This window comes from Manihot esculenta, chromosome 8 (genome assembly GCF_001659605.2).
Source record: "Manihot esculenta cultivar AM560-2 chromosome 8, M.esculenta_v8, whole genome shotgun sequence".
Classification (NCBI taxonomy): domain Eukaryota; kingdom Viridiplantae; phylum Streptophyta; class Magnoliopsida; order Malpighiales; family Euphorbiaceae; genus Manihot; species Manihot esculenta.
The window spans coordinates 26,881,169-26,896,307 of NC_035168.2; the positions used below are offsets into that span (position 1 = coordinate 26,881,169).

At 31.9% G+C, this 15,139-nt stretch overlaps 1 protein-coding gene across 1 annotated transcript; it reads left to right on the plus strand.

The window, feature by feature from the left end:
* The first annotated feature begins 4,697 nt into the window (after window positions 1-4,697).
* Window positions 4,698-7,026, plus strand: LOC110620272 (NADPH-dependent aldo-keto reductase, chloroplastic). The gene is made up of 7 exons (XM_021763943.2): window positions 4,698-5,135; window positions 5,303-5,353; window positions 5,445-5,521; window positions 5,645-5,732; window positions 5,907-6,182; window positions 6,287-6,532; window positions 6,634-7,026. The coding sequence occupies exons 1-7, from the start codon at window positions 5,004-5,006 to the stop codon at window positions 6,718-6,720; spliced, it is 957 nt and encodes a 318-aa protein (XP_021619635.1). The 5' UTR covers window positions 4,698-5,003; the 3' UTR covers window positions 6,721-7,026.
* Window positions 7,027-15,139: the final 8,113 nt, after the last annotated feature.

Here is a 15,139-nt window from a genome sequence, read left to right on the forward strand (position 1 = left end):
CTTTATGCACATTTGCCTCCCAACTCATACCATCATGCATATAGCTCAACCAAAACATGCATACAAGCTCCTAGGGGTCTCAAACTACCTTAAACCCCAACTACAACACATTAAACACACATTACAAGCCACATTGCTAAAAAACTCATCAAAAACCCATAAACATAGCCATAACCTAAACATGCATTCTACCCCCATAGATCTACTTAAAACTTACTTAAAACATGCAATGAGCTTAAGATCGGCTCTTACCTCTTAAAGATCGAGAGAGAGACGACCTAAAACTCGGAGGTGGGAGAGATTGGGTTCTTGAACCTCCAAGCTCCAAAACTTTGCTCAAAAGCTTAAATCTTCAAAACAAAGTTAAAATAAATGAAAATCTTGAAAGATCTAGAGGAAAAACATCAAAGATCAGTGAGGGACGGCGGAGAACTCACCTTGGCCGACAATGGGGAGAAAAACTCGCCCGTTTTCGGCTAAGGGACCCTTTTATAGTGGCTGGCCAGGCCACATTCGGGGGCCGAACGTGCCTCCGCATGCATGCCATGTTCGGCGGCCGAACTTGAGGTTCGGCGGTCGAACCTGGACTTCCCTCACTTATGCCTTCGGGGGCCTAAGGCACACCCGAAATGCATGCATATTCGGCGGCCGAACTTTGAGTTTCGGCGGGCGAACCTGAGTTTTCCTCCAAAGTTGTTTTCATTCAAAAACTCATTTTCTTTCATGCTTAAAACATAAAACACATTAAAACATTTCATGAAAATATGGTTTTACCCTTCTAAAGGTCTCCGACATCCGAGATTCCACCGGACGGTAGGAATTCCGATACCGGAGTCTAGCCGGGTATTACAACAAAGACACAAATATCGTATGAAACAGACAAGAATTGAAGGAAATATGCCAATTCCATATTTTGGCTAAAAGAAAAAATAAGAACCATTTTTTGTGATTTTTAAAATAGTGTGATAGCTAATGAAAATAATTAAAACTAAACAGAAAATTAAATTTAAAGATTAAATTTAAAATCTGGGCTCTAATATTGAAAATGATAAGGCAACAATTCAAAACCAAAGCAAGAATTACCTATAATTTGAGGCATTTTTAATTATAATTTTATAATTTTAATCAATGATAAAAAAAAGTCGTGTAATTTCATTTTATTAACAAAAAAATAAATTTTTTAACACCGTTAATAAATGCTAATATAATATTTAAAAATTAATTAAAAATAAATTTTAATTATAATAAATTACATTTTAATCATTAAAATTTTATGAAACATATAATTTACTTCATATATTTATAAATTTAATTATAAAAATTTTTATCAATAAAATAATCTTTTTAGTTATACTTCATCCTATATTCTAACATATCTAAATATTATAATTATTTACAAATAAATATTTATATTTTTTTACAAATTAATTTCACATATTCATTATATTTAATATATTATATTTATAAATAAATTAATAAAATAAAAATTAAATCAAGAATCTTGTATAATATACATTTAAATTTAAGGTTAAAGAGTTAACTCATATCATTTTTCCTTTCTCAATAATTTTTTTATTTAATTAAAAAAGTATCAATTTTTTTATTTTATTGTCTTTCATATATAAAATACTAAAATTTAATAAGCAGAGAGATTGATTTCTAAATATAAAAACTTATTAATAATTATAATATTTACGGATTAATTTATAAAAATATATAATTAATTTTAATTTTAATTATAATTTTAAATTTAGAGTTTATGTTATTAATAAATAAAACTTAAAAAACTAAATTTAAAATTATAAGGACCAAAACTCAACTTTTACTAAATATCAGAAAATAAATTAATAATTTACCAATGATATTTAAACTTTAGTAACTATTTAAAAAGGTATAAAATCTTTTTTATTATAAATTAAGATATAAAATTTTAGTTGAAAACACATAGGTTTTTATAATTATCTTTATTTTAAATTTAATTTTTATAAAAGAATTAACTCAAAATTAGAATCTAAAACTTTATTACAACCACTTTATCTCTCTAGCATATCTGCCATAGTAATAAATGGATTAATACCTCGTAAAAAATATATATATAATATGGATTTTAAAAGGCAGAATTATTATGAAGTTTTCGAGTTTTTTGAAAATTTTCAATTTATTTTTATTTTAAAATTATTTAATTAAAATATTTTATATTTATGAAATAAATCTCTTTATTTCTTCCAGACTTTGGTTAAATAAAAAAATAATATAAATATTTAAAATTAAAGAAATTAAATAATAAATTTAATTAAAATTATAAAATTAAACAATACCTAATGATTTTTTTATTATAAAAATTAATAAGTTAAATTTTGAGTGATTTTAAAATAGAAATAAATAATTAATTTTATAAAAACTCATAAATTTAATAATAAAAAAATAATATTCCTTTTCATCTCATAATTTTTATTATTTTTTAAAATATTTAATTTATTTTTTTACACTATAATATTATAATTCTATTTAATTTTATTTTATTTCTAATAAAATTCTCAAAACATCCCTTAATTTTTAAAATTTAAAATTTTAAAAGGATTAAATTTTTTTAATTTTTATATTTAATAAAATCAATAATATAAAAATAATTTTATTGTGAAAGTTGATTTTGAATTAAAAGTAAATTTTGTCAAAATTAATAGAATTTTATAAAAAAATATTGGTTATTTATATTAAAATTACTTAATTAAGCATTGAATTTTTTTTTACTTTTTATTTTAAATTTATTTTTTATTTTTAATTAATAATAACTCTTTATAAAAATTATTTTAATTTAATAGTAACTATTAATATTTAATATATTTATAATTAATATTAAAAAATTTATTATATTATTTTATTAATTTAAAAAATAATTTTTATATTTTTAATTATAAAAAATTATGTAAAATTCAGACTTTAAAAATTATAAAAATATTAATAATGATTTTTTAATGAATATAATAAAAATAATTGTCATTTATACGAATAAATATTTATGTCTTGTTTAAAAATAATAAGAATAATAAATAAATTAAATTAATTTAAATTTTATTATTAATTTATTCAATAAGTTGAATCGAATTCTATTAGATTTCAATAAATGAATTTTTTTTATAAATAAAAATAAATTTAATTATATAGATAGAATTTAATTTTTTTTAGAAAAATTGCATGTAAAAAAGAGTTTAATTGTTTTAATATGAGTATAATTAGAAAGTAAATAAAAAAAATTTTTTTTTTAATGTGTAAAATAATAAAGTGAATAAAAATTATTAGATGACAAGAAAATATTAGAAAATAAACAAAATAATCATATTATAGAATATATATTATATTAATAACACAAATTATATATATTTTAAAATTTGTAACTATTACATTACGAATTAATGTAGTAAATAAACATTATATTAAAATTTGAATTACTTATTTTAATATTAAATAATAAAATATCATGAATTATTTAATATATTTTAAAAATAAAACGGCTAACTATTTAGTTTTATTAAAATATGAGTATTAAATAGTAAATTTTATTTTAAAAAATAAATAGAGAAATTATTATCGAATCTCTAAATGTATAAGAAATTCAGTAATTCACTCGTATTTCAAAATTAATAATTAAAATATTTTTATATTTTATAAATCAAATTTTTTAACCATTCCGTTAAACAATTTTTAATTGTTTTTAAATATTTATATTAATTAAAAAATTAAAGACTTTAATTTCATAAAATATATAAAATTTGAAAAGAGTAATTTTAAATTATAAATTTCTTAAAAATTTAAGAAATTGATAATAATTCTTTTTAAAGTAAAATTTGTTTGGGAAGCAACGCAAATGCAAAGATCCACTATTTTTACTGTTTAAATTAGTCCAAATTTAGTTAAATTAGTCGGAGATTTTATTGGAACTATAAAAAATATGATTTAAAAAATATTTCAGTTGTGTCGTCGAAAAATAATTTAAAAAATATTTCGATTATGTTATCGGAAATCTTTAATAATTTATACGGGAGAGATGAGAAATAAAGAGAGTATTTTTATCGATTTATCTTATTCAAGGGTTTAAACAGATAATTGAAAATTATTTTTATTAAATTATTCTATGAAGGAATTTAATTTTGAATAATCATAAATTTTTATTAAATTTTATAACTAATATATCTGTTATATGAGTTTATTGTAATACTTTAACTGTTTATATTTTAACTAAAAAATTTATTAAATATACTCATTTTTCTATTTGAAATTATATATCTCTTTATTTAATAAAATTTTATTAATAAAGTAATTTTACTTTAAAAAAATTAATCAATTAAAATATTTTTATATTTTGTAAATTAAACTTTACAATGATTCTATTAAAAGATTATTAATAATGTTTAATCTATATGATTTTAATTAGATATATTATTGTAATTTTAAATATTTATATTATTTGCACTCCAAGACTTAGCCTGGTGGAAAATGCATCCTGTAGCCTTGAAAGGTCTAAGGTTCGACTACCCCAATTTCTATTTAAAAAAAAAAAATATTTATATTATTTAATAATTTTTATAAAAATTTAAATAAGTTAAATTTAAAAAATGTAGAGATCTTTTAAAATAGATATGAATTAATAATTTTTTAAAAAATCTAAAGAACTAATAGCAATTCTCCCAAAATAAAATTTGTTTGGGAAGCAACACACATGCTAAGATCCATCTTTCTTGCCGTGTAACTCGAGGAGTGAAGAGGAACCACATACACGTCAAAGAACTGGGAAAATTACCTGCAATTTTCTGGCATCAATTAGCCATAACTTCCCGAGTCTCTGATCTGAAAAACTCGTGTTCATTCCTTCTAAATTCCACAATCAAACACCTCTTTTTCTCTGTCTCCACTGAGCTTCTGTAAATTGTAGAACAATCTCAAATTGATCACAGAAGATGCACAGGCTCCTGATTAAATGTGACCAGTCATCGTTGTGAAAGAATATGGGCAAAGAGGAGAAACAGGGACTCTTATATTTTGATCTCAATACCAGTGCTAAGATACCATCCGTTGGCTTGGGGACATGGAAAGCTGAGCCTGGTGTCGTAGGTGAAGCCGTCAAAGCTGCTATCAAGGTTATTTTCCTTTACTCATAGTCCCATCTCTCCTTCTCAAGTTCCAACCATTCTTGTTGTTTCACAAATTTTTTCAATTGAGGCCAATTTTGTTTGATTTAAGAATGGGAATGGGTATTCTCAGAGAGACATGAATAGGGTTTATTTTGAGTATTTTTATTTTGCAGGCCGGTTACAGACATATTGACTGTGCCAAAGTTTACAATAATGAAAAAGAGGTGAAGAATCTGTTGTTTTTGTTAACGTTTTATTATTGCGATTATGGTACAGAAAGCTTTCGTTTAATTTGTTATATTTAATGGAATTCAGGTAGGGGAAGCTTTGAAGGAATTGTTTTCCTCTGGAGAAGTGAAACGCAGTGAGCTATTCATCACGTCTAAGCTATGGTATTTGTCTCTCATTTTAATGTTTTTATTTGGTCTCTGGTTAATTTTGCTTCTAAACCCATTTGTGATTGAGAAACTTGAGGAATTACATCACTTATTGATATAAAATTGTAATACTTGCAGGTGCAGTGATCATGCTCCTGAAGATGTCTTAAAGGCACTGAACAAGAGTTTAGAAGACCTGCAACTTGATTATGTTGATCTGTATCTTGTATGCCTGTGTACTTTTACAGTCATTTATTCACAGTTCCTAATACAGGCCATGGACATAGGCTGGAAGAATTGGAAATTAATTCCAAAATAAGTAGTGAAATGCAGAAATTAGAACAGTTACATTGTACTAAATAACTAATTATTATTGATTAGATTTGGGTATGTATTGCAGATGCATTGGCCATTTCGGACAAAGCAAGGAAGTCAGGGTTGGGACCCAGAAAACATGGTTCCCCTGTGCCTTCAAGAGACATGGACTGCAATGGAAGGCTTATATGCATCAGGCCAGGCACACGCGATTGGGGTCAGCAACTTCTCAACTCAGAAGCTGCAAGACCTCCTAAAATTTGCAAAAGTGCCACCTGCAGTTAATCAGGTTGAATGCCACCCTGTCTGGCAGCAACCTGCACTTCATCATTTATGTAAATCAACTGGAGTTCATCTCTCGGTATCTTTCATCCCTAATTTTTGGTCTTTGTAATCACTAGCACTCTAGCTGTAAGGATTGGTTTTTCTGTTCAAATAATGTGAAAAGAAAATTCCTCTTGTCAGGCATACTCTCCTCTGGGGTCTCCAGGTTCTTGGGTTAAGGGAGAAATCTTAAAGGAACCAATACTGATTGAAATTGCTGAGAAGCTCAGCAAATCACCAGCACAAGTTGCTCTTCGCTGGGGTATCCAGAGTGGTCACAGTGTCCTTCCAAAGAGTGTAAATGCATCTAGGATCCTGGAAAATTTAAGCTTGTTTGATTGGTGTATCCCTCCAGAGCTCTTCTCGAAATTATCAGAAATCCACCAGGTTTGCTTTTGGCTCAAGACCTGGACTTGTGTTCATGCTTTCATATAAAGATTGTTATGAGATTGTTCTCTTATTGTATATCATGTGGGTGTGTGATGCAGCAAAGGCTCCTTCGAGGGGATTTTGCAGTCCATGCAACTCGCAGCCCTTACAAAAGCCTTGAAGAACTGTGGGATGGTGAAATATAAGAAATTTGAATCAGGCAATTAGTCTCTCTTGATCTCGTTTATTTTGAAAAGGAACTTCCAACCCATGAGATACAGCCTACCTTGTCAAATCAGAGAAAGGTATTTACAATGCATGGAGCCCTGGCCATTTTAGGATAAAAAAATGGAGGAGAATCATTTGTCATATGCAACCTTGCCCCTCCATTTTACAAAAAGATTGTTTTCAAGACTCCAACCATGACTTTTCAGTGACAAAGAAACTTGTCTTCAACATTGCTATCTATTTATAGGATGTTTTAAATTTAATTAGCAAATTACTTTTTCATATATTAGAATTAATATATCTATTCGTTGGTTTTTTCAAACATTTTGACTATGGTTGCATCCTCCAATAGAGATTACGAAAATATCTTTAAAAGAAAAATATTTTTTCGTTTTTAAATTTATAGTTATTAAGGTGAGAGGCAGGATTTTTTGAAGTGAGGCGCCATAGTGTATATTTATGAAAATCACATTTAATTTATTTGGTACTTAAACAATATTTAGGTGTTAATTTATTTTTGGGAGAATTAATTATCCTTAAGGTTTGACTTAATTAATTAAATTATTTCTATATTTTATTAAATATATTCCAAAGCCCGTACAATTTTTTTTTTTTTAGAGGGCAACCGTCCATTTTGTAAATGGATTTTAATGTGATTAATGGTCAGAGAAAATTTTATTATACCATGATTATCCTCTTATATCAGAAATAAAATGCACCTCTGAATTTCAGAATTCAGAGAGAATGGAGATGCATGAGGATGAATTTCTATAAGAATTCTTGGTTAGCGTTGAATCCAATAAGCATAAATTTTACTCTTTTCAACAATTATGAGAAAAGAGTTGTGGATATGATATAACAGGTTAACCGCTGTTTTTACGTGAAAGAAGGTAAATGATGACCTCATAATCTGATGATCAACTTAATGATCAAACTAATGACGTGATGATGATCTGGTAATCGATTTAATGACTTAATGATCTATCAATTTAACGATTGATTTGATGACCTTGTGACTGATCTATTTACACAGCAAATCGATGATCTGACAATCTATCTATTTACACAGCAAATCGATGATCTGACAATCTATCAACGATCAGATAACCTCACTATTAAATCGACGATCTGACAATCTAGTGACTTGACAATTCAATGACCGACCACTTAATTATCGATATGACTATCGACCGACTAACGACTATTAACCAGATGATTATAGACTGGACAACTTACCTGTTAACTTGATAATTAATTATTACTTAATGGCCCGACGATCAACCACCCGATTACTTGATGACCCACTAACTTATTGACTATACTGACGATTAAACTGATAAACTATTAATTGGCTGACTTAATAATTGCTTTGACAATCTATTCCTCAACAGAGGAAAATAAACTATAAATGTAAAAGAGGGATTGGATTGGAAGAGTTTTAACCGGATGTAAAAGTAAATAATTAAAGATATTAATTAAAGTAAGAAAACATCTAATTTAAGAAAACTCTAGACAATAATTCTCTGAATTGATCATAGATGCAAGGATGTTCGACTCAATTTCTGGTCAGTCAGTTACAACTGTTAATACGGTCTAACAACCTAATATTCCTTTAGATAAAAGATTGAAAAGGATCAGCTCACTAACTAACTCCCTATTCAACAAATAAACTATATGATCAGCTTAATAAGATTTAATTTGATAACCGTATTAAAAACTAGAAAGATTTTATTCCAACCAAGAAGTTCATTCCAGCGCAGCTGTGAAATTAGAATACGACAATAAAGTATTATTTATCATAAGTATCAAACTCACAAGTGATTACAAACTTAATAAATTTGAATGACTGTATACTATTCATTCAATTGAATAATTAACCAGACTACATCAATTAAACAAATAATAATATCAAGAATAAAAGGGATAATATAGAAACCAGAAATAAGAAGGAAAATTAAGCTTGATTTGATCTCACAATCCTTGTGAATTACACCTTGAAATTTTCTAACTAAATAAAGGAATTTAGTTACTGAAACTCATGTTTCAACTCCAAAATTCTTAATAAAAAATACTTTAAAAAACTCTTGCTCTCTCAAATCAAAGAACCTTCCCCTTTTTAAAAGGGTAATCCTAAACCGAAGAGGAATAAAAGAAAAATCTCTTTAAAAGAGGAAGTAACAATTCCTATTTCTTGATTTTTCTAAAATCATTTTTTTTTCAAATTAATTTATGCAATTAATTGAGAATCCAACTTGAAAATCCCATTGATATTACATGAGCCGTGCGCAATAGTTTGCCCTGCCCGAAGTAAGCTTTGCACAAGGTCTGCCTTGCCCGAGGTCAGCTTTGCGACTCCGCCTCTAATTTCTACCTAAATCTTCAAATTAAGAGCTTTTCTTTTTCAAAAAGTATAGAATCTGTCAATATAGCAAATAGAAAAAAAAATCCATAATTTTATATAATCAACTCTAATTTCATAAAAAAAATGTGCACTAAATAGACAAAATATACACCCTATCAATCCTTCAATCTCTCTTTTTTATCTTTTTTTTAGAAAGAAAAAAGCCTTTCTCTTCTGTTCTTTCAAATTTCTAAGGTATCATTCACACATTAATTCCCTTTTTTTTTTTCATTTTTCTTAAAGATGATTTCTTTTAGGATTTTAAGAAAACCTACAAACTGAAATAAAAAAGATTATAAATTAGCTCAATGAAGCTTCATGTTCTCTAGTCAATTTGCTCAATTCACCTTATAATGTCGCTATTAGTAATGCCCTTGTGACCCAACAGCAAAAATATCAAAATTTTTTTTTATGATAATAAGTGTCTTGGAAAGCTAAGATAAAACACAAGTAGGATCAGAAGCTTCCTGCATCAAGGTTAGACCAAGCCGGCAGACAAAACACAATGATTTGTGCATGTGCAAACTATTTACTGGTCATTTATTGTCACAAAGTTGAGTAACTATTTTCCTTGGAAAATTAAGAAACTCATAAATGAGAGTGTAGCTTAAGGTAAATTATGGGGTCTTTTACTGCCTTCAATTTCTTTCTACCAGATGTATTGTGCAACGAGCTCTTCTAAAATGAAACTCTATCTCTCTGTCTTCTCGTAGAAAAGCCTAGATTTTTGCCGATTATATTTTGATAAGGATAAGTTATATCTTCAATGATAAGAATAAGTTATATCTTCAATGATAAGGCTAAGTTATATTTTCAATTTATTTTGTTATACAGCTTGTAATTTATCTGTAGGCTAATCTCTTGTAACAAACTACACGAAACTCTTGTGTATATATACATACAACAAGAGTAATACAAATAGTGTTAAAATTCCAAAACTGTGTGACTCTTTATGGTGTCAAAGCCCTAAAGGACTCTCTGCCATTGCGATTTTCTTTTTCTTATCTCTACTGTTTCTCGAATCTCAGAATGGGTTCTACACAACAATCCCTTTTGTCTACTACATCCTCATCTCTTTCTCCAGCAACTGCTGTTGTCTCTGCTTCTCAATCCGTTTCTGTTTCGAATGTCACACCTTTCCTATCCCTCAAATTATACTCGTCCAACTTTCTGATCTGGGAGGCACAAATTATGCCGCTGTTACATGGTTATAAACTTGCATCTCATGTTGATGGATCGTCTCAAGCTCCTTCTCAAACTCTTGCAAATGGTGAACCGAATCCTGCTTATTCTGACTGGTTTAGTCAGGACCAAATTGTGTGAAGTTGGATCAACAGTTCTGATCTGAGTTTATTATGCACCAAATCCTCCGGTTTAAGACTGCCAAGGAGGCCTGGGATAAGATTGTAACTTTTTATTACAAAGGCACAATAACACAAATTCAACAACTTTGCAAGCAACTTAAGCACTTGTCTCGAGGATCTGATTCAATCGATGCTTATATGAAACGAGCCAGATCCTTTGCTGATCAGTTGGAGTCTCTCGGCAGTTCTGTAGATGAGGATTTACTTGTTGCTGATGTATTGGAGGGCCTAGGCACTGAATATCGACCCTTTGCTAGGGCTATGGAAGCCCGAAATTCTGCGATGTCTTTTGATGAGTTGTATGCGTTGTTATTGAGTGAAGAAACTCAATTGAAAATGGATACCTTGGCTATTTCGTCTACTGTCCCGCCGATTGCTAATTATAGTAATGCTAATCGTGGCGATGGGCGATCGCGTGGAAGGGGTGGACGAGGACGTGGTGGCCAGAATTCAAGTTATGGTGGCCGAAATAATGTTACTGGACATTTTACTAATTATACCCATAGATGTGGTTCTGATTCTTTCTCTGGGCAGAATACAAATATTTTGTGCTACAATTGCAATGGCAGTGGTCATATGAGTTGACAGTGTCCATCGCCTAAACCTCCTCCTCAAGCTCATGTTGTTCACACAGATTCGCCTCCCATGCCGGCCTGGACAGTTGACTCTGGGGCAAATTATCATTTGGTTGCGAATCAGGAGAACATCTCTCATACTGTTCTTGTGCTAGACAACACCTCTCTCACTATTGCAGATGGTAAAACTCTCCCAATCTCATCTTGTGGGTCTTCTGTTTCTCATGTTAATGGTCGTTCTTTTATTCTTGACAATATATTATATTCTCCTAATGTTCAACAGAATTTATTATCTGTTTCTGCGTTTATCACTGATAATAATGCTTCCATTGAATTTTTTCCTGAAAAATATTTTGTGAAGGATATCCCCACGAGGCGGGTGCTGTACAAAGGCCAGAGTAAGAATGGGCTGTATTTGTTTCCGATGCAGTCTCAAGTTCGTTATTTTTCACCGAAAGCGTTTCTAGCAAGCATTTCTCTTTGGCATGAACATCTTGGTCATGCTAATCTTAGAGTTGTTAAGAATGTTCTCAACAATAATAATATTTCTTTTGTTGCAAATAAGGGTTGTGATTTTTATCATGGTTGTAGTGTATGAAAATCACACAAATTGCCTTTTTCTGATTCATTGTTTACTGCCAAACAACCTTTAGAATTATTGTGTTCTGATGTGTGGGGTCCTTCCCTTGTGGTTTCAAATGATGGCTATCGATATTATGTCTTGTTCTTTGATCATTTTAGTAAATATTATTGGATATATTACCTCAAAAACAAATAAGATGTCTTCCAGGTGTTTATTCAATTTCATAAATTGGTTGAGTCTTATTTTGGGGTATCTATTAAACAGTTTCAGTCCGATTGGGGGGGAGAATATCAATCTTTGTCGACATATTTAAAAGAGAATGGCATAGTTCATCGTGTTTCTTATCTACACACGCCTGAACAAAATGGGTGCGCTGAGCGCAAGCATAGACATATTGTGGAAACTGGGAGAGCATTGTTACATAGTACATCTATTCCTTATAAATACTGCACCTTTGCGTTTGATAATGCTCTCTATACAATCAATCGATTGCCTTCAACTCATCATAATAATCAGTCCCCATTCGAACTATTGTTTCACTCCAAATCAAATTATGATGAGTTACGAGTCTTCCGGTCTTTGTGTTATCCATGGTTAAAGCCTTATGCTCCACATAAATTGGCACCTAGGTCTACTCAATATGTCTTCCTTGGGTATAGTAAATTGCATAAGGGTTATATCTGTCTTGAACTCTCTTCTGGTCGACGTTTTATCTCACGCCATGTTTTGTTTTATGAACAGATGTTTCCCTTCAAGCAGCCGTTTGATAATTGCTCTCCGGTCACTGACTAGCAGCCAACGTCAATACCTTTACCTCCAGTTCTAAATTTTCTAACACAAAAAGATGGTCTTCTTCGTGCTTCACCAACTGTTCCTGCACTACCACATTATGCACATTCAGACATAAGTCAGCCTCTGTCTTTGGCAACTTTTGAATCTCAACCTACTGACTCTAAGCTGTGCACCGTTTCCATAAATGAAATGCAGCCGAGCTTGTAACGACCCGAAACCGGACCGCTACTGGCGCTAGGGTCCAGATCGATTTAAGGTCGTCGGGACCCGTAGCAAGCCTACTATACATCCTGTACATCTGATAAAATCTCATACATGATCATACATTTGCATAAAAAAATTTTAAACTTTTCATACACCAAGCCTGACCTGTGCATGCACCATAACTGTAAACATAAAACCCCGTCCTAGAGCCCTCATCAAATGCTCTAGTTGGGTCTATATTTCATATAGCAAGCCTGGTTCAACATATCTCATTATTATATCATTTTCATAAAGATCATGTATGATGGGGATTAACCATAAACATTAGGGCTAAGCACAATACTAATCCTCAATACATTTCTTTACATTACATTCATTACATGTCCACTATAACTCTATTACATAACATAGCCGTAATTCTGCTGGCTTTCCCATAGCTATCTATGCTCCTGCAAACCTGGGGGTTAGGGGAGAGGAGTGAGCTACAAAAGCCCAGTGAGCAGAACTATAAAAACATCATAATAAACATATGCTTTAATGAATGCACAGCACAAACAATTTACATCACGGATGGACTGACCCAAAAATCCCTCTACTCTGTACCCGGCCCTCGGTGGAGCTCCTCAGGACTTCTATTACATACATAAGCTCTGTGCCCGGCCCTCGGTGGGACTCCTCAGGACTTCTATTACATAACATAATATTTAAAAGGCTAATGGGTCGTCCTGTTGTCCATCCACATCCACAATGAATAATGCAATGCGTCATATTCGTGAATTCTAATGCAAACAACCTATTATATATCATGATGCATGAATATGCTTAAAACATTTGATTTCTTGAAATAAAAGATTCGTTTAGTTCCACTCACCTCTGGCTGACTCTGAACTAACTCTGAAGTAGCTATCTCACTGCTGATCACCTCAGTTCCTCAGGTCCGATCCTACACAGATGGACTCAAATGAGGGACTAAACATACTCTAACATGACTCTAAACATCTCCCCAAAAACCCCCCCTAAAACATCATAAACATGCATGAAAAAATAGGCAAAGGAAGGCTGGACAGGGGACTTTCGGCGGCAGGTTCGGCGGCCGAAGGTCCCTCCAGAGCCGAAAGTCAGGCACTTTCGGGGGCAGGGTTCGGCGGCCGAAGGTCCTTCCAGAGCCAAAAGTCACAACCTTTGGGGGCAGGTTCGGCGGCCGAAACTCCCCTCCAGAGCCGAAAGTCTAAACTTTCGGGGGCGAGTTTAGGCGGCCTAAAGCTGTCTCCAGGCAGGTTCGACTGCCGAAACTGGCTTCGGCGGCCGAACCTGGGTCCTCCAGAAGGGCAGAACCCGAGCCTCACATGCACATCCAGCCACCCCAAAACCTCTCAACTCACATCAACACACAAAAGCATGCATAAATATATTTTCAAGCATATAGGGGCATAAAATTAGCCTATACCCCAACAAACATCAACATAGAATACATTTGAGCATAAAACTAACATAAACCCTAACATTTACATCTACTCTAAACATGCATCAAAACCCTTAACCCCATCTTAAAACTTACTTAAAACATGGAAGAAGAGGAGGATCTACACTTACCTCTTGAAGATCGAGAGGAGATGCGATCCCAAACTTGGAGATATGGAGGAACGAGCTCCAGGGGTCTCCAAGCTTCAAAACTTTGATCTTTAGCTCAAAAATCTTCAAAACCAAGTAAAACTCATAAAAAACTTGAAGGGATTGAAGGAAAACACAAAATCGACCAAAGGAAGGCGAAACTCACCTATGCCCAAAAATAGAGAGAGAAAACTCGCCCATTTTCGAATAAGGGGCCTTTTATAGGTGGTTGGCCAGACCACCTTCGGGGGCCAAAGGTGCCTCCGCAAACTCCCCATGTTCGGCGGCCGAACCTGGGTTTTTCTCCTTGATCTTTTCTCTTTCAAATGCTTAATTTCTTTCTTCATGAAAACTATAAAAACATGTAAAAACATTTTATAAAAACATAATTTTACCCTTCTAGAGAGTTCCGACATCCGAGATTCCGCCGAAATGTAGGAATTCCGATGCCGGGGTCTAGCCGGGTATTACATTATTCTCCCCTTAAGAACATTCGTCCCCGAATGTTCAACAAACAAGCATAGCATGGCATAAACACATAACAACAAGGAAGCACATAAAACAAAACACTAACCTTAAAAGAGGTAGGGGTATTGCTGGAGCATAGACTCCCGTGTCTCCCAGGTGCACTCTTCCATATTATGGTGATTCTAAAGGACTTTCACCATCGGGATTTCCTTGTTCCTCAACTTTCTGATCTGCGTGTCTAGGATCCGCATCGGCTGCTCAGCATAGGTGAGATCTCCTAGGATCTCCACATCAGGCTCATTAAGAACCTTGCCCAGATTTGACACGAACTTCCGTAACATGGAAACATGGAAAACCGGATGGATTCTATCCATTGAAGCAGTTAGGTCCAGCTTGTAC